The 19,960-nt window shown below is 40.7% G+C and overlaps 1 protein-coding gene across 1 annotated transcript in view; it reads left to right on the top strand.

Moving 5' to 3' along the window:
* nell2a (neural EGFL like 2a) overlaps positions 1-19,960 on the top strand; it is a 90,676-nt gene that overhangs the window by 2,116 nt on the left and 68,600 nt on the right. The window contains exons 3-9 of the mRNA XM_085282707.1: positions 9,922-10,072; positions 11,256-11,429; positions 12,400-12,496; positions 14,589-14,661; positions 15,684-15,766; positions 16,153-16,281; positions 18,488-18,590. Of these exons, the coding sequence (XP_085138833.1) occupies positions 9,922-10,072; positions 11,256-11,429; positions 12,400-12,496; positions 14,589-14,661; positions 15,684-15,766; positions 16,153-16,281; positions 18,488-18,590 (810 nt within the window). The remainder of the gene's footprint in view (positions 1-9,921; positions 10,073-11,255; positions 11,430-12,399; positions 12,497-14,588; positions 14,662-15,683; positions 15,767-16,152; positions 16,282-18,487; positions 18,591-19,960) is intronic.

The raw sequence follows: 19,960 nt of genomic DNA, 5'->3' as shown, positions 1-19,960 counted from the left end.
TAAAAGGAGAAAAAGAACAACTATTCTGTGACTGGTACCCCTTATTTTCCTACGATACCTTTTGCTAAGTACATACAGTTATCCAGGCGGAGACAGCAGTGTCTTATTTATGGTAGCTTGCCTCCATCCTTCATTTGGGATGTCTATGTTAAGTCGATGATGCTGGGTGAGGGGGAGGCGGGCAGAGCTGCAACGGCAGAACGGACCTGGGCATCTGCTTGTTTGCAATCAGGAACAGAAAGGAGGAGGCACGTTCTGTAAAAGAGAAAATGAGTGCGGGAGCTCGAGAGAAAGAAGCTGGGATGGGAAGGAGAAAGAGAGAGAGGAAGAGATAGAAATGCAGAGCAGAGCTGTCTGCCAGCTGTTTGATAGACTGTGCTGATTCCACATGTATGGAGGCTTGGCTAGCTGGGACCAGCAGACAGGCCCACAGTGACATTCCGACGCTCATTAGATAGCAGGCAGAACATATCCATGGCTGTCCCCTCCGCTGCTTGCCTGCCTGCCTGCCTGCCCAAAGGGAAGGCTGTTATCTCTGGGTGCTGGATGGAAGCGGGAGGGAGGGGGAGTAGCTGCTGAGAGCTAAGAGAGAAGTGGAAGAGTGTAATTCACAGTATAGAAATAGGTGTATGTCCACGTGAAGATAAGCGGCTGTTGTGTTGTGTGCTGTTAGTTTGCTGTATGCTGTTTCTATGCATCTCTGTTTGCTGAATGTGTTTGTTTTGAAAAAAAGGAAATAGGAAAGGAATGAGCAGTGGGGGGATTTCTGTTCAGCGAACCCCTGCTGATGCTTTTGAAGGTAGCTGTCAGAGCTACATTGCATGACATTAGGAGAGGTGGACCTCAGGGACGGGCATAATAAAGGCAGAAAAAAAGGCCCCCTCCCTGCCCCAGGCTGTGCTCCTCTCGTGCCAAGGTGATACTCAGGCTCGCCACAAAACCATCACATCATTAGCACTTCCCCCACAGTTTTTAATATCTAGACATCCGTATATCTATTGGTATACACGAGCAGGGAGGGGGGACCACACCCAGAAGCACTCCCTTCCCCCAACACACATACACCCACGCTCTCTCCCTCTATGGCTACAAGTGTATGGACCGAACTCATTCAAAGTGCAAACAACACAGTTGCTAGAAGCATTGTTTCAGCTGCAGCACAAGGCTCCCTTGTAATTGTGTTGGTCTGTGTTTATATGAATCCTGCCTGTCTCAGAAGCATGTTTCTGCTCAGGCTGTTTAAACACTGCCAGAGAGGTGTTTCTTTGTATGTTGTGGTGACGACGCCCCTGGCTCCTGTGACACTAAAGTGTAACAGGATGGAAGAGGCTCGTTTGTAATGCCTTGTTAGTGCGCGCGCTTATTTGTACATCTGTATGAAGCAGGGAGGAAATGTCGGTTTGTTGTCCGGCATTTCTGTGTACGTCACAGATGTGCTTCCAGTGCAGAGGCTACACTTACCAGCTGTTAGTAACTATGATGCAGTGGAGTACTGTGCTATAGAAAGATGTAGAGGTTCAGAGGGCAATTCAGTCCTTCAGCGGCAGAGCTCTGGAGAAAGCTTGCGTACAGGATAGCTGCACTCTGCTGAATTGTATTGAGCAGGTTCACCGGGTGCTGTTCTGCAAACCTCACACTTAGAGGAAGGACAATAAAGCAAAATGGGAAAGTGGCTTCAGGAAATAATAATGCAATTAACACTGGCAAAAAGTGGTTAGCGTAACACATCATGCTGAACTTCTGCGCACTTCTTTTTTCTCACTGCAAGTGCTGCGTTTGCTGCTTCTCTTTTATTGAAGTTTCACGATGCAAATAGATTCAATTAAAAGGAAAAAACCTCCTGAAATAGACAAGAAAATGTTATTTAATGTAGGAAAATGTGCCAAAAGAATCCATAAATAATCAAATAGAAAAATGTGCTAATGGGGTAAAACTAGCATACCAATCTAGCTCTGCAGGAGTCCTTAAAATAATTAAGAATCAACACAACTAATTTGGCATACAAAATCTACAAAACAGAATGAAATTTGAGGTTTTTAGATGGAGAAAGATCCATTAAAAAACACCATTATTGAGGTCGAGTAGTCAGGGCCTACTTGTTATTCAGTATACGAGACTGAAAACTAGGGGTGATAGAGCTTTTGCTACTGTGGCCGCCAGACTGTGGAATTCCCTTCCTCAGGACTTACGATCCGCTGATTCATTGATTACTTTTAAAAAACAGCTAAAAACACATCTTTTTAAAACTGCCTTTTGCTAACTTTGTTTGTATTTTGTCTTTTTAATCTGTTATATCTTGTAAAGCACTTTGTGATCTCTATCTAGAAATGTGCTATATAAATAAAATTTTACTTACTTTACTTACTTATTGGTGTATTGTTAAACTCTCAGTGCTTGCAGAAGCTTTCAGTTAAAATGAATATTCTACAAATCTTTTCTAAGATAATAGAATGGCTGACATCACTCAGATTTCCTTTGTCACACTGTCCATGACAGCTGCATTCACTTTCAATGAGATTGAAGCTTTTTACTCTCATATCAATACAAATATGCAGAGTTCAGCTAGATGCTTAAAACCATTTTACCTTCAATAAAACCATCTAGTTAATAACAGAAAATATGAATCCAAACAAAAACATAATCACTAAGCTCTGAGAAACCTTGGGTAAAGTTCCTCAGCCTTTTTTCACACTCTGATGCTGAATAGTTAAAAAGGTTAACTTTCTTTTTTGCTAAACGCATCACTGACACGTGTGTAAATTAAAATCAGTTACATGTTAATTTGTTGATCGTATGGACTTCAAAAAAAATCTATATCCAAAGTAATAGAGGAACAGAATCCACATTCCTCCGTGCTCCGTGTGAAAATGCTCTCCAAAGTGAATCTGAAGCTAACATGAAGCTCTTACAGCCTCAGACAAGTCAGTTGGGTTTTCCTGAAGTCAAAGAGTCCTTATTATGAAATTCCTTCTTTGTGGATTCACAGAGTGTTTCCTTGATGAGCCAACGTAGAGGGATGGGAAAAGAAAGTGATAATTTGGTACTAAAAGAGATTGAGTGTGGAAAATCCCTAGCTGACTGTCTCACACTGCCGTAGCCTCACATTGAGCTGAAGTTCTGCGTTTCTGTGTGGAACAAAGATTAGCGATTTTATCCTCATCACTCATATTCTAACAGCAGAAGGCATCGCTTTGTGGCAATATGGGCTGGATTACAGCGACTAGTAACACAGGTTTATTGCATATTGCATACGTGCTGTAAGTGTCCAAGTGGTGTGTATTTTATCTTCAGCGGGCGTGCGTGAAGCTCTGAGGAGATGTAGCCTCTAATTTGTTGTGATCTGGTACAATTGTCAGTGCAGATACTACACTTTAAGGGTGCAAACTGTGCATGCAACTGCCAAATGGACTCTAAGGTAATATAGTGTAATCCCAGCCTTAAAATATGAATACAGGCATGATTGTATTCAGGTAGGATGAATACAAACCTAACAAGAAGACTATAATATGTACAGAAACTCAAGAAACTCATTCTTTCAAGAATTTTCCAGGACCAAGAGTAATTTTTCTTGAAAGTGTAAGGTAACAAAGGTTTGCTTTATTCTGCCTGAAGCCAATTTTCCCCAAAACATTTTGAAAAATTGTGCAGTGTGGACAATTTTCTTTAGCAGGTTTCAGAATAAAAACATTTTTAAGACTCAGGGGCTAATGTTAGACATTAGATGTTAACATAAATGTTAGATGTGAACTTTATTCTTAGCAATCTTTAACACCATAACATTTTGTTCTGCTTAAAGATGAACCAAACAGAATTGTCGGTGAAGCTGAAGCTAAAAGCAAAATTTACCTGAGGTCAGAGCTTGCTTGATCCATAGCACACGCATTTTATATTCATATAAAATAATCCCATATCCTTCGATATACAGCAGTCGTTGTGTCTTGTGCTGTATTTCAAAGAAAAGTTGTCCAATCTTTCCTGATGACTGACATTATCCACAACTCCCTGTGGCCAGTCATTTTTGCTTGCTGCCTTCTGAGGCAAACCTGATCCTCTGTTCCACACAGGAGCTCCAGTGACCATGGAGGGGGAGATATTTCTATCCCCCCAGGGTTGTTATACAGTTGGGTGGCTGGAAGGCTGTCATTAGCTGTGTGTATGTGTGAATGTCAGACAGGCGGTCACCGAGGAGGCGATCTGAGAATTGCGAAAATATTGCTGGCCAAGGCACTACTGGAGGTGCCCTTGGCTCAGTTTAGTATTTGTTCCAGGAGAGTGGAGACACAGCAGGGGGGGAGATGGTCCGCCGAATGCAGATTGCCTGAGTGTGGCGGAATATCTAGGAGCTGTAACGACCTTTAGGGGGCTGGTCTTTGTATATGTGTCTAGTGTATGTAGAGGTACCTTACCGCAGACCTCTGCATCCATTTCTCTCTCTGTACTGACGCAGTGTTTGTTTAGAGTTGCACAGGCTAGGCAAAATGTTGGCATTACAGTGTCTGCGTATGTGTTGCTGTCCACACCTGTTCATCTACGTGCATGCGTTCACAGGTGATTGTGCGTGTGCATTGATAGTAATGAAGGGTTTTGAGTTTGCTTCTGGCGGAGAGTTTATCATTATTCTAATCCTCCAAGAGAGATATTCTCTTGCCTGTCCCTCCCACGCACATCCCTCTACACTCAGGCCAGCAGATAAAATGTCTTGTGTAAAAACATTGTGTAATATGACAAGTTTACATGGTTTATGGCAGCGTTGGGTCTTCCCTCCTCTGATTGCATCAATGCGTTATTTGGACCCCTCTTGGCTTTATACATTCTCTGCAGCTCATGGTTCAGTCCCTCTTAACTGATAGGAACATCGCTTATTTGGAAACTGTTGTTGAAGAGTTGTTGCAAAAGATGTAGGAGGTGTTATTTTGTTCTGGCAATCCACTAGAGACCGGAGAACGAAACTCTTCATTATTTGCATAAAAACGAGGCTGTAATCTTCATACTTAATATCAGCGATGGTGCTTTTAGTAGCAATTTCACTCCGAGAAATTTATAAATCGCTAACCAATGCCTTTTGCGTGGTGGGAAGACAGAAACTCGGCGTCTGTTCACTAGAAAAACTCCCATTCTGTGAGCGCAGGTCGACATGAAAGCAGTGTGTGAGAAAAGGATTGTGGCAAAGCTGGGCGTATCTGGCCTCTCACGCTGTGCTGTGGGGGCACCTGTTCGAAATGCTAAATGTGTTAGCTGATGATTGGTGCGGTTCTGCCAATATTTTTCTATGAGAATAGAGTGCGTGGGTGTGGGTGGGGGTGGATGGGTGAATGGGAGTGCTCGGCTTGTGTACCATGGGTCAGACAAAATAAGACCGTTAGACAGTTAAAGATTAGACGTGACGCTGAGGGATGGAAATCGTGGCCTGAGTATAACTAATAAAGCAGAATGTACCCAGGAGATAAGATTAGGCTGTAGCCCTAAGCTGCGCTTCCGAGGGATGCTATTGAGCCTGAGGCTTTTGGAGATCTTTAGTCGGCTGATAAAACTCTGTGTGTCTCAAAAGCAGCTTCTTCACTATCAGCTGCTCCTTATAGCCTGTAAACATCGACAACAGATGACGTGAGATGTGTTATTGCACCGAAAATACGCTGATTAGAATTTTATGCACCGTGTCATCATTTTCAAGCTATTTTGTGTCGGTAGCTCACATCAGAGTGGTCATTAGGAGCAGGTGGCTGTCCCATCCAGGCACTTGCCAATATATAATTGACCAAAGGCCCCCCTCAGCAGGGCCTTATTGATTTGGCACACGGGAAAGTTGTCCTACTCATCGCAGCACAAACTCATCTACTCGTTTTTCACGTATATGTTTAAAGGAATGCAGAGATGCTCCTAATACATATGCTAACTTAATCTTTGCTGGATTGAATTCATTCAGTGTAGACAGATCTTTTTGCTCCATGCCAACGTAGCCTCTACTCGACAAGCCCTTAAAGACCCATATAAAGATGCCCCTTCTCTTAAAGTAATAAGATGGGTGATGAGAGTTGTCCACATATAGCCAATGGCTCATAGCTGCCAAGTTGTAGAGCAGACAAGTAGTAGAGGTTCCTTGATCCTTACCATCCCCCCTGCCTCATCAACCCTGGGCCCCGCCCTGACAGATGCTCCTGCTGTGCTTATTTTGCTCATGATTGAGATGTCATTTTTACTTTCTGTTCAACTCATGGCATGGCAGTAGATTGACCGGTGCATAATATCAAAGACTATAAATGTCACAATCTGGTAGTAGGAACTCAAGCGCAGAGGGGTTAGACGTCTCCAAAAACAGTTTATTTACAGCACTAGTGCACGATATATACAGTGAAGGGAAATCCAAACTCCAGGGAATCACGGGGAAGCGCTCTCACACTCGCTCACGTCTTCTTGCCCAAACTTACACACGTTCACACGGCAGGGAGGTCACAGGTCCGGGGAGGAAAGTCTCTGTAGCAGAAGAGAGGGAAGTCACTCACAACGCACAGGTTCACAGGTGCTGGGAGAATCACTAACGTCTGTAGTACAATCATCCAGCGACGAGAGGATCTGTGTTCCAGCCTCAAATAGTGCTCCTAGGTGATGACAGCTGATTGTTGTCAGGTGTGTGGGCCAAGGGCGGGAGCCCACAGTGAGCTCCGCCCAGGCAGAGAGAGAGAGAGAGAAAACCAAACAACACATGTAGCCGGGCAGGAGACCATGACAATAAATATATGACTTTTCTTAATAAAAGCAATTAAATCTGACTACAGATTAAATTACCATTTAATAATTTGATGAAAACAAACTCATTCTGAGATTATTGTTAGCAGTGCCATTTGGAATTGGTTACTAAGTAGGATCTGTTGATAGCAGCAGATTATTGCTCAGCAGAAACCCTGTTGCAGTCATTGGGCCATCTGTCCCACCCCGGCCAATGTCACTGGGATGATACTCCACTGGTGATGCAAAATGCATGAATCCCTGCCCTCTGCATTTCCTTTGGTGTGAGACAAATCTAGTGTACGCTTTTGTTTAAAGAGAAATGACTCAAAATATGCACCTAATGGGCTTAAAAGCCTGCATCAGAAGAAAAAAAAAAGCTAATGCTTGCACTATAAGTGTACACTGCAAGTACCGCAACTGAATCGAAACAGGCCTTTTTTTTAAAGCATACTGTCATTGTGTCTTATGTAAGTGATGAGTATGCGTATTCAGTCTTCATCACAGCGTTTCTTGAAGTTTCACATTGCATTGTGTTAATTGGCTACTCCCACCAGCTGGAAGTAATGCTAATACACTGAGGAAATGCTAGCTTCCTGGAGCGCTTAAGTGTGCCAGGGCATCGTGCATGCATCCCGTAGCTGGAAGTGAGCTCTTTGATGTGATTGCTTCTGAGAAACGTCATCTTTTATTGATGCTTCCATTAAAGTAACATAGACGTCTGTGTAGACTTGGTGGGGAGGGAAAGGGGGCACGCTGGTGGAACAGGAGTTTACCAGCTAACTACACACAGAAAATACCCTCCCATCCACACCAGCACCCGTATTACTTATTTTTCCTCTAGTCCTCAGCTTAATACGGCTATTCCAATACTACACCTAGGAGTAAGTAACTTGACCTGATTTTTAAGTTAGCCTGCACCAGTGAGAGAAATCATTATCCCCTTTGGCAAATGATGACAGATGATGAATAATGTTGATCTTTTTTAGCAAGAGCACTTGTTATTTTCTAAGATATATTAGCAGCAGTTAAGTTATAGTAAACATTAGGGTTGAGCAGTTTTCTCCATAGTCTAATTATCTTATGCCAATAACCAATACCATAGCTGCCATGCAGCCATTAAGATTGAGGAATCTGCTGTACATTGTGCATAGTATGTGGTCCAGACATACAGCTGCACTGTAACTGCTGGCCAGAGAGACAAAGACAGAGAAGAGGTTATGCCCCATTTCCAGCATAAAGAGAAAGAACCAGCTGGAGAGAGACGTTCACACACAGCCATAAATGATTTACACTTAAGTTTGCTTTAGGATTATAGTTCTTTTTATCATAGCTCTGCTAACTTGATCAGTCTGTTTGATGCATAAAGGTGGCTCACCTATCTCTTCCTGCTCTGGCTGTGCTCACCTCACACACAGCAGGGTCTTTTACCAGAAACTCACACAACACCTGGTGACATAAATAAGGTTAAAGACACGAGATAAACTAGCATCTCTGCAAACACACGGCTACATTAAGCTCCAATTTTAGAAATAGAAATGTTCCTCTTCTGTTTTCGCTTATTTTGAGATGAGAGTGGTTCACAACGGTAATTTGAAAGAGAGCAAATGTGGGAACGTGAACTTGTGTGTTCACACAGGAAAACAAGTCAAAAGGAAAAAAAAAAAGAGCACTTTGATTGGCAAGCTGTTGTCACGCACTCTGACTGTTGTTTATCATCATCCACTGATACAGCCTTAGTGTTGTAGGTGGGTGTAAAGGCCAGAACAACAAGGGCCAAATCATTATGGTAGATGACTAGGTTAGAGCAACTCCAAAATGACAGGGCTTGTGGCGCGCCTTTGACTAGAAGCGGTGAATAGCTGTCGAAGACAGTTTAAAAAATGGATGTAGCTACCGTGACATTACCCACTGTTTTCTGAAGTCCCATTTTGAAGACTTGATGAGATGAGTGTTTCTGACAAAACACAGGATGTGCGGGATCAACTTTGATGTAATTCACAGCTCTTTGAAGATGCTGGAGCTAAAAAATGTTTGTATCAGATACCACAGAGCATTCTCAGGTCTCTTTGTGTTTATGTGGGTCAATTATCCTACAATACAAAGGACAAACAGCATATTAGACAGAGGTGGTCATCACTGTCCAGCTGGTACAGTATTTGGCAGCAAAGGGTTGTTGCAGGCGGACAACTTCAGAAGTTTTGCTTGAGGTGAGATTTACAGCAGCTGGCCTTTATTAGGAAGCCATGAGTTTACAATAAACTATATATATGAACAATTCTTGGACCAAAAACAGTACTCAAGCTGTTTTCCAAATGAATGCAGTAAATGTCAAAGGTTTTATTTGGGAAGTATTTGACTTGCAGCTTAATAAAGCTTTTAAGCTTGGCACTTTTTTGTTGTTCTTTAGCATTTTGCTCTCACTTTAATAAATAAACTGTAATTTGTGCCAGTAAGTATGCTCTGAATGTTTAGTGCTGATTTTTATTTCATGAATTAAAATTTATCAGGCTTGTCTTATGTCACTACATGAAATATTTATAAAATCCCAGCAGAATGTTGTCTAGTTTTCCACAATACAGCAGATTCACTAGAGCACATTTTACTCATAACTTTCACATCGACTAATTTGTTATTCTTACTAAATTGTTAATATTATATATCAATAGTGGCAATAGAGTTAACAACAAAAGGAAAAGGAAAAGTTGTGTCGATTCACTGTTTCAACCAGAACTTCTGTTTTTCATACATCGTTAAAGGAGCTGAAAAAGAATAGATAACTCATTTAATTTTTATTTATATAGAACCAAAGCACAACAGCAACTCCCTTTTTAATGAGAAGATTCCTCATGTTTCTTCCATCTGTGGTGACTGGTTTGGGAGAGAAGGGAAGAGGGAGACATAACAGGAAACAAAGTATGGAAGAAAGCCAGTAATTAATAATAATTAATGATTAAATGCAAAGTACGTAAGTAAGTAAGCACAAAGAGTGAAACGCAGTGAGTGAAAAAGAAAAACTTATGGGAAACCCCATAAAGACTCAGGGTCTCTTGATCCAGCTCTAGCTAAAGACACATTGTTAGTTCTGGAGTTTATTTTCCCAGTGGGGATGTTTTGGTCAGATGAATAGACAGTCTTTCTGAGGACGTATTTATTGATGGTATTAATAATTTCTTCTAATCCCTGTCTTTAATCCAGGGTCCTCCAGGGAAGTAAAAGCTCCCATGGAGGTCTCAGAGCAAATGGTCCAGAAGCTAAGAGGCAAGAATGAGTTTACTGTGTTGGTGACCCTCAAACAGGATCACCTGAACTCTGGGGTGATCCTCTCCATCCATCATTCTGAACACAGGTAAGATCACTTCTCGTTTCACCACGTGTGTAAAACGGCTTTTGGATTTATTTGCAGATACATGAATGGAATACACTAAATAAAATACATTTTAAGAAAGTTCAGTGATTCATGTGTATCACTGGGAAACTAAAGTATAGCTCATTTAGTACAGTGAAGCCTGTCAGAATAAATCTCCCTGCCCAATGATTGCAGTTTCGCTCTAAATTTAGTAACTCTCTGTTCTGTCATATGAGCAGACTGGATATTTGTATTTGATAAGCATTTAGATGTTTTACACACTAGTCAAATAAACAAAGAAAATCACCCTGTATGCCAGAGTATTATTCACAGTCCATCAACGATGCAAGCGTCGAGTCTGTAATTGTGAATCGAAAACTGATGAGACACTATCTGCAGTTAGCATGCTAATGTTTTCCATTACTTTGTGGTAGCTGAGCCGTTGGATGATCAGAACAGCAATCTAAATTCCACATAATGCGTTGATTGAACAGTCTGTACATTAAAGTCGGTCCTGAGAAGAGAGCTCACAGGGATGTTAATGACTTTCTCCCACTGATGATTAGCCTTCCCAGCCATTCATATGCAACAAAGCAGCACTGCATGGTTTCATTTAAAACATGGCAGAAATAATTCAGCATCCAAAGTGTTAGCTAGCGCGTTTATGGAGTCAAGATGAATGTGCATGCACGGCTAGGGGAGAGTAAATCTATTAGATGTGGTTTGCAGATAAATCAATTCCATTGCTACACTGTCTATTTTTCTTTTGAATAATGTTTCTTGAAAATGACTCTTGTTCAAATAAGTCTGTCTTTAAAACGCTGAGGTGATGAGTGTGTATCGGCAGCTCTTTCCATTAGTGTCACTGTGCTGGGTGAATCTCGGTGGTGTGGAGAAGAGGATTCTCCTGGAATACTAATGCTCTAACGTAAAGAGTTGAATCGCTGCATGCGGGCCATTGCTGTGTGCTGCTGATGTTGCATTAGACAGCAATACAGCACCCCTATGTTTAGCCTTTAATGTGATCAAATTCTTAATAGAGGAGTTCAGACAGTTTTGCATTTCTTTGTGTGACAAATACATTTTTTTAAGCAACACGACTTTGCAACACTGTAAGACGCAGGAAGGTGTCACAGAACTTACCATGGTTTTTACTTAAGTTGCTGGAACTATTGTGTTGCAGGTTCCTGGAACTCGAGAGCAGCGGCCAACGGAGTGAAGTACGCCTTCATTATCGCACCAAAGGGCAGCAGGATCACACGGAGGTGTTCCCTTACAGCCTGGCTGACGACCAGTGGCACAAGGTCTCTGTCGCCGTCAGCGCATCTCACGTCATACTACATGTGGACTGTAACAGGTAAGATCCTGGATTGAGAGTCTTCGCTTTTAAAAGGAAAAATACAGATTTAAATGTCGCTTGTGTATCAGCTTCAAACTTTGCATGTACTAATCTCATGCAACATACCGCGCAAGGACCTTCATTATCTGAATGACCTGATCTGCCATAATATAATTAATTCACATAAAATCTGTTTTCTGAGTTTCTGCAATGAGTTGCATTTGTAAGCCTCCAACTCACACGGCAATAGATACTGCTATGTTAAATCATGTAAAAATTATTGCAATGACTCCAGGCTTAGAGAGATACCGATTTTAAATTTGGGGAAAAAAGAGATTTCTCATACTGAATTAGCATGTGGTGCTTTAATTTAAATAGGACTTTAAATTACTTTAAACTAAGTGATCAAATCTATTCTGGATCATCTTTCAGGGTTTTTTTGTCTGTGTCTTTGCATGGAAAAATACAATGTGTAATATCTCTCCAAAAGCAGAAACTCACTGAAAGACAATAGTGAAACCAAAACCTGTTAGGTAACAATACGGCGCTTTAAACTATGGTTTGTGTTTTTAGGCCATGACATGCTGCGTTGTGTATGGACCGTGTTCACTTGCTGACTCTGGCATGCACGTATCGACATCGGCCATATGTCTCATGGGTCCGGCGCAGGTTGAACTCACCTTGAGGAAACCGGCGTTTTTACATGCCTCTGCTGCTCACTATGACATGGGAGTCACTGTTTGCGTGTGATGATCCTTCTTGGCACGATAAGAGAACAGACGGCAACGCCATGTGCATCCAAGAAAGCATGTGGCTATCTATACCCTGCATAGGGAAAGAGTTAACAGAAGGATTTAAAAGGGCAGGACCTGCAGTGTGGGTGGGGGGTGGGGGGGGGGCATCTTTTCATCACATGAGCCAAACAGGTAGCATAACTGACTTTTTTGTGATTTTAGCCGTTGACCAATTTATGATCATGTTTTTTCAGGATCTATGAGCGGGTGGTGGAACCTCCCTACATGGACATACCCGAGGATACTTCCTTTTGGCTCGGACAGAGAAACGCTGCTCATGGCTTCTTCAAGGTTAATGCTGCAATAAAAACCTCTTTTCCAGAATATATGCATGCTGATGCCTCTCCTGATCTGTCATTACTAAGCCATAAATGATTCAGAATAGCACAAACAAGTAATTCATTTCAGCTGCGGCACCATCTTTTCACCCCGTACTCAGTCTTGGTTTATACTGTATCCTTTCCCTCTTTGTTTGGCTTGTTTGTTTTTATTTATTATAGCTGTTGGATTTAATTGCATGCATTTCTCAAGGCTTACCATTTTAATTTGAGGGCTGCTCTGCCTACCCTAGGAATTGACATTTTTTTGTCACTGTTTGTTCCCTGTGCCTTAGTCTGCAGCTAAGCCCAGTGCAATTATCTCAGCAACCCCCACCATGCTTATTTGGGAGAAATCATTAAATAGCCTCTGGACTATGCTCATTAAGCTTAGTCTATAGTATTGTTTTTCAGACAGAGAGACTTATATCGCCTCTTTCAGACTAGACCGCACTCCCAAATTTCCCACCTGGGGAGACTTGCTGGGGCAAAATGTCAGCTTACTAGCAATTTTAACTACTTTAATCAATCTGCTGGTGACTAGGTCTGTGTTTGATGGTGCGGTGATGGCTGTGTGTATGTGTACCTGTTAATGCTTTATACACTATGTCCTGGCATTTGAATTTCCTCTGTGTTAATTGGTTGATGAAAGAAGCTCTGGAGGTCACCCACTAATCTTGTCACACAGCAGCATCTTTCCTCGCCACTCTGTGAATCCTTGATTAGTTGCTGGGAAGACATCTCCTTTTTTTCTTTTTCTTTCGTCTTTTTTAAACACTACTTCATTAGGACACATGCACGCCCACACACATAGAGAAATGGTCAATATCTGTATGTGTTAGCTAAAAATGAGAAAATCATCATTAAGACTTTAGACAGAGCACATGCACTGTTGCTTCTTTACTCAAGAAGTTTGTTTGTTTGTTTTTTTACATTCAGACACTATAGATAACTAAATGTCTTATCTAGTAACTGAAGTTATTCAGTAGTTCACTTTTTTCTTGGCCTGGTAGGGTATCTAATTTTTGCAGATCAAAAACTGGATTAATTTTTTCTATGTGTTAATATTAAGTATTTTCTCACTGCCCATTAAAAAAATCCCTCTTTACTTTCTAAAATATTGTTGGGCACAGTTATTAAATAATAGCTCCCTTCTTTCACACAAACACAACAATATTTAACCACTAAAAATTTCCTATTCAGCGATGCAAGCAAATAACTGTAATTTGGCATCTTAGTTTAAACAAAACAATAATGTGCAAGTAATATGCAATACACATTATAACACAGTTTCTGTTTATGGTTTGTAGCAGTTGTATTTTGCAGAATTTATACTGTGCCGGTAAGTAAATAGTGTTATTTCAAATTTGATCGACACAGCTCCTATCTTCTGCCATTTCTGCACGTTACCGTGAAAAATCAGCAAATAATTTCCCCAGGATTTTACATTTATGGTTGGCAAATTGAAGTGGCGAGACAATTTAAAAAAACAATTTCTCCTAAGTTGCACTGTTCCACTTCTGTAAAGGTAATAAATGCACCCATGGAGTGAAATGGACCTGGTTACTATGGCAACAGAGTGTCTGAACACAGGTATGTGTTTGGGATTCGGACGTAGGACAATTTGGACTTGTGAAATGATTGAATCTCTATCTCCTGTTTATGCTTATCAGAGGAGATTGGAAAAAAAAAATCCACGTTCCAGCTAAATTGGCCACATAATTAACCTCCTGTAGGTTTGCAGATATGAGATGATTGATCAGAGCGACAGTCTGGGACACATATTATCCAACAATCACCCAACAACCTGTCTGTCATACTTCACAGTGAAAAACACAATTCTACCTGTTTATTTTTGTGAGGATACATATGCTTGGGTCCCACATTATCTCAAACATTAATTAGTTAGACAACTTAGAGAAATATTACCACCCTACCCACACTCCCAACTCTCAAAGTCCTCATGTATTTACTACACCTGCTTGATGTTTCTTCTATATTTTTCTTCTTTTTAGCATGAGGTGTTACTCCCTATGATCAAAAGGTTGTTATGTCTGTGTATGTAGGGAGTGATGCAGGACGTGGAGATCCTGGTGATGCCACAGGGTTACATCTCACAGTGTCCAGACCTTAACAGAAGTGAGTGCAGTAATCCCATTACTGTTGATTCTGAATAACCCTCAAACTTAGTTTACACCGATTTTAACTTATTTACCTGCAACCCCACTTTTAGATCACAGTATAGATAAAACGTACATTTTGTATTTATTTGATATTATTATTTATTATTAGTAGTATTTTTAAATCCTGAGTAGCGCTAAGGCGTTTAACAGTTGTGGGGTGTTTTGCAGTTAGTCAATCAGCAAAAAGTGGGTTTTCTTGTGTGATCGTTATCCTCATTGTTGCCACGATTTTGATGATGGTTCAGTTTTATTCAGTTTTGCGAGGACAAAGAAACCAGCTGTTTATATCAGTGCAAAAAGCTGTGAAATTTTATCTGAGAAAATATGCTAGATGAAATAAACTGTATCGGGCATATTTCAGAAATCGGTTTCACATTACTTTTAAGTGGCAATCTGTGAGACTATTTGATTTAGAAATGTTCTGATGCAATGTTTTTTTCCCCATTCAATCACTGGTTGTACAGTGAAATGTTTTATTGTGCGCTATGATGATGTGTTTTCACTAGGAACCTTTTTTATATTCCAGGTGGCTGTTTTACCTATCTCATTGTTAGAGTTTCTGCAGACAAAAACTATTTTTGCAGAGAGTGAAAACCACACACCCACACCTCATGCTTTAAAATGATTTTTCACATGGATTATATGTTCCTGTCCCTCAAAAAGTTTGCTTAATGCGTTTTCCAGTAAATTACACCCTTTTACAGAGAGGACATTTTTTTGTAATATAAAATAACAAGTGAAATTTCCTCCTTCAAAGAAAAAAACATTAGCAAGTATTATTAATGTTATTATTAATTATTAACTATTACTGTTAAACTACTGAACTGTTTCTACTATTAAACGTGTTTAAAAACTGTTATATGGTTAGACAGGTTTTTATCTGCTATAGTTATGATGCAGTTAACATAGATTTTTAGAAATGATGACCACGTTATTGCACGTACCTAAGTTACTTTTGTATTGTTCCTTGTATGTCAGCATGTCCAACCTGCAATGATTTCCATGGACTAGTGCAGAAAATCATGGAGCTACAGGATATACTTGCAAAAACATCCAGCAAGGTAATGTAATGTGTATGTTATTTGTGCTGATTTGACATTTAATCCAAAACAGAGAGAGGAACGGTAATTGCTCCTTTGAATTAAATGAGTAAAATATATCCCCTTGTCAGTACGGTTCTGTTATTAACATTCACTGCAACAGGCATTCAGAGCCGTATTAACATTTGGCTCTGCCTATTAATGAACTCTTTTCTCTTCTGATGGAGAGACTGAGAGTGTATGAGGTGTTAATAGTATGAGTTTTGTGATGCTACTGGTTTGCTTTTGAAGCTCCTTTTTTCATGTGAATATAGACATAGAATGAGGCTGACTCATGTCTTCTTTTCTACTTGGTTTTTGTCTTTCGGGGGTGTTGGGGGGGGGGGGGGGGGGTGTTGGTGGTGCAGCTGTCCAGGGCGGAGGAGAAGATGAATGGGCTGGATGGCTGCTATTGTGAGAGAACCTGCAGCGTCAAGGGGGTCGTCTACAGGGAGGATGAAAGCTGGACAGATGGCTGCAGGAATTGCACATGCACGGTGGGGCTTCTCACAAGGGTGCTCGACTGCTTCTGCGTGCATGCTAGTGTGTGTGTGTCTGACCATTAAAAAGAAAGGGGAGGGGACATTCGGTTTTGTGATTGTGTGCATTTGAACATACTGGGTCTGAAATTATGTACTTGTCTCGCTGTGTGTGATTATATGTTTGCAGGCATGTGAGCGAGATATGAATGTGTGCGGGCATTTGTATGAATGGGATATGCATTTGTGTCTGACAACATGCATTTTTAATCATGCATTGTTGTATTTATTGTATCGTGTGCATGCCTCAGTTGATGTGCGACTGTGTGTGCAAGCGTCTGTGTGTAGACATACATTCTCTGCTCTTATTGTAAGCTGCCTTTTTGTCTTGAACCCCTGTTGATCAAGTGTGTGAAGATAGGGCTTTGGGTGAGGTAGAGGTGCAAAGTGCAGGGGCACCGTTGTTGACAGCTTGTAGTATCATTATTTTCATGCACTAGCTTGAGGGTTGCCCTAGTTACCCAAGAAAAGATACTGTATTAAAAACCTCCACAGTACTCAGGATTAGACGCATCAACAGCAGTGCTTAATAATACGCTATTCTCTCAAGGGTCTACTTTGTGCTGCACAAAGTGTGAATAATTGCCAAAAGAAGAATTATAAGCGGCTGGAGATCTTGTGCTTGTACTACATCGACAAACAGATTTCACTGGCTTTCAGTCTACTCAGCTTCGGAACATGAAACTCATTCACTGCTACTGAACTGCTCCAACCAGCCAATGAGATGACTTTGCGCACCACTGCCCAACATGCAAAAGATAGGAAATCACATATCTCTCAGTGCACTGCACCTAATTGCACTTGACAGATGATAATTATCATCAGGGATTTGTTCTACCCACTCATCCAATGAAATCGCTTCATTCGTCGGGATAGATGTTTTGCCACTCCTGGGCTGCAATTAAGGCATTAAATGGGATATGTTCTTACCTTATGTGTGGTAATTAGCTGTGACCTTTAAAATTCAAAGGTCATGCATTAAGATGTTATCAATTATGTGGATCAGGTTCATAAATGTTGCTGTCACAGAGCTTTCATCCGTGGAAACTATGTTAATTACAGTAACAGCCGGAGAAAAGGAGATAGTATTGAAATATGTTAGATATGCAGATTACTGTAGAAATCTTCAGTTTAGTGGATTCGCAGCACAGTATTCATAGTCCTCGGCTTGGCCAGAACCCTCTGAATATTTAGAAGATGCAACATAGGATTTGGGGGGTTGAGTAAGCTGCAAACATCTGTGCATCCTGTGATTTATAATGTATTTATAATGGCATAATTACAGTCTAAAATGCATTAATTTCAATAGCAGCCTTGCATGCATTTAGCCTATGCCAATTATACAAATGGGGTGAACAATATAATAGAAACATCAACATAATGTAGTAGTTCATCATTACCAAAAAATCAACAAATACTAGCTTCATAAAAATATAATTTATTGATGGACCACTGTGTTTAGCTTCAATTGTATGTTGGACAGTAAGGATTTAAAAATGGCTGACAGAAATTCCAATGTATGTTTGAAGTCCAGAAACAATGTTATTAGCCAATATCAGCCTTTGATATTAGCTGTTTCATCATCATTTATAAAAGCCAGTACATAAATTAAAAAGGAAGAGATGTGAGAAACACCCTTCAACTATTTTATGAGTGTCGACACTGCATAGATTGCCCACCAGAGGGCGCTCTGTAACTTTCCTGCAGTACCCCACCAATTACCACCAAACAGTACTGCCAGGAGTTCTCGAGTATTCCAAGTAAAGATTATATTTAATTAGCATTGTTATATTATGTTAATGAGGACAATTATTGGGGAAATCTATTTGCGTTTGAAAGAAAAAACAATATTGGCCGACATATCAGATTTTTAAATCACCAAATATCATTGTGGGTATCGGTAAAACCCGATATTAGTTGTTTTTCAGTTTTTCCAGTCTTATTTTTTAATGTTAAATCCTAATTATTATATATCTTGTTCAAAATGTAGTATTTGCCCAATTTAGGCGATTATTTCCAAAAAAGAAAATCAATATAAATATAGTCAGATTTTTAGAATTGTTGATACTGAAGTAATATGTATCAGTTCAAGCACCAAACGCCCAGTGTCACTTGAGTTCTACTAGTCACTCTTTAAACTAAGTGTTGTGTTTCTCTCTACCAGAATGGCACGGTGCAATGTGAGGCCATCTCCTGCCCTCCCCCTCAGTGCCCGGCGGGCACAGCGCCTGCCTACGTAAAGGGTGCCTGCTGCAAGGAGTGCCAGCGTGAGTGAAGTACCCTTAACCTCAGCACCCTCCTACACTCATACAATCATAGACACAATTGCGCACAAACGCGCACACATAACAGCAAAACAACCTCCATCACCAGATTTAGAGCACATATAACGCCTCCACAAGGGCTGCCTGACAATTGACCAGGGCTCTGCTGTGTTGCTAAGCTACCTCCTAACATGTCTCTTGAGATGAGTCCATCCTTTTTGCATATACATGGACCAATCAATTATTCACTAGCTGGCTTTCAAAACACAGATGGCCACCAGTCACACAGACATGAGCCAGTAAATCTGGGATCGCTGCATGTGATGTAAACTAGTTCCTATTTATGGCATGGCATGTTGAGGCTGTGAGAAAATTGAAGAGGAAGGGAATGTGAAGGGTCTAAAACGATGCTCATAATCACACTGGCAATAGTGTCTCCATAAATGTCCATTTATTAACTTTTGAACACTGATATGTTCTAGCTGGATAAATAATTCCATTTCATCACATTGCTACATAGAGGGTCTGTTTTTTTTTCTTTTTTCCGAAAGACTTTGAGCTAAGCAATGAACTCTTATTAGCCTCTTCACCGCAGCACTCTGCATCTCATATTCTCTCAATTCCCCTCTCAATAAAAATGGATTTCAGTGGGTATTATCGTATTATCTTTTTTTTTTTACATTCTGCTGATAGTATCCCAAATGAAACTTTAACAGATGTGATATATTTTCTTTTGAGAGGCAAAAAGAACTGCCCGCCAACTTATAGAACACAATCTAGCACATGCATTAAGCAAAGGAATTTATTACCGTACGTCTGAGTGTTTCCAATAACTGGTGTTCTCACCTGAGATGTGTTGAAGGTTACACACCATATGAGCGATAGAAAAATGTACCAGACTTTGTGCGTGTGTATAGTATTTCTTAGCAGATTTGACTCCACGTCTTGTGCAGGCTGACTTCATTTGAGAGCTTCTTCATCACAAGCACCCACGCACTTCTGCCATCCCTCTTCCTGCTTTGCTTGTAAGCGAATGACACAGTGAAAATGCTGCAAAAGCAAATAATAGACAAGATTTACTCTCTATCAGGAAGAGACAATTAGTCTGGGATGCTAATCATCTCGTGTCAGCATCTTTTTCCACGGAACCATACGCCTAGGCCGATACGCAGGGGCTTTAAGCGGGACTGTAAATCTGCTGCCGTGTTACCCAAATACAAACACGTAGCAAGTAATGCCCTTAAACTCAATATCCCTATTCTCCCTTGTGTCAATGAGGTAGACAAACACACAGCTAATTACACGTGCTCTCGCTTTGGAGAGAAGTGTACCGCAAGTTTCCTTGCTACAAAGACATGATTTGCTCTCCAAAT

The sequence above is a fragment of the Mchenga conophoros genome, linkage group LG7 (assembly GCF_057382185.1).
Source record: "Mchenga conophoros isolate Kocher_MC1m ecotype Shallow Benthic linkage group LG7, M_conophoros_male_GT1.1, whole genome shotgun sequence".
NCBI classification, from domain to species: domain Eukaryota; kingdom Metazoa; phylum Chordata; class Actinopteri; order Cichliformes; family Cichlidae; genus Mchenga; species Mchenga conophoros.
This window is presented reverse-complemented; position numbering and strand designations above follow the sequence as displayed.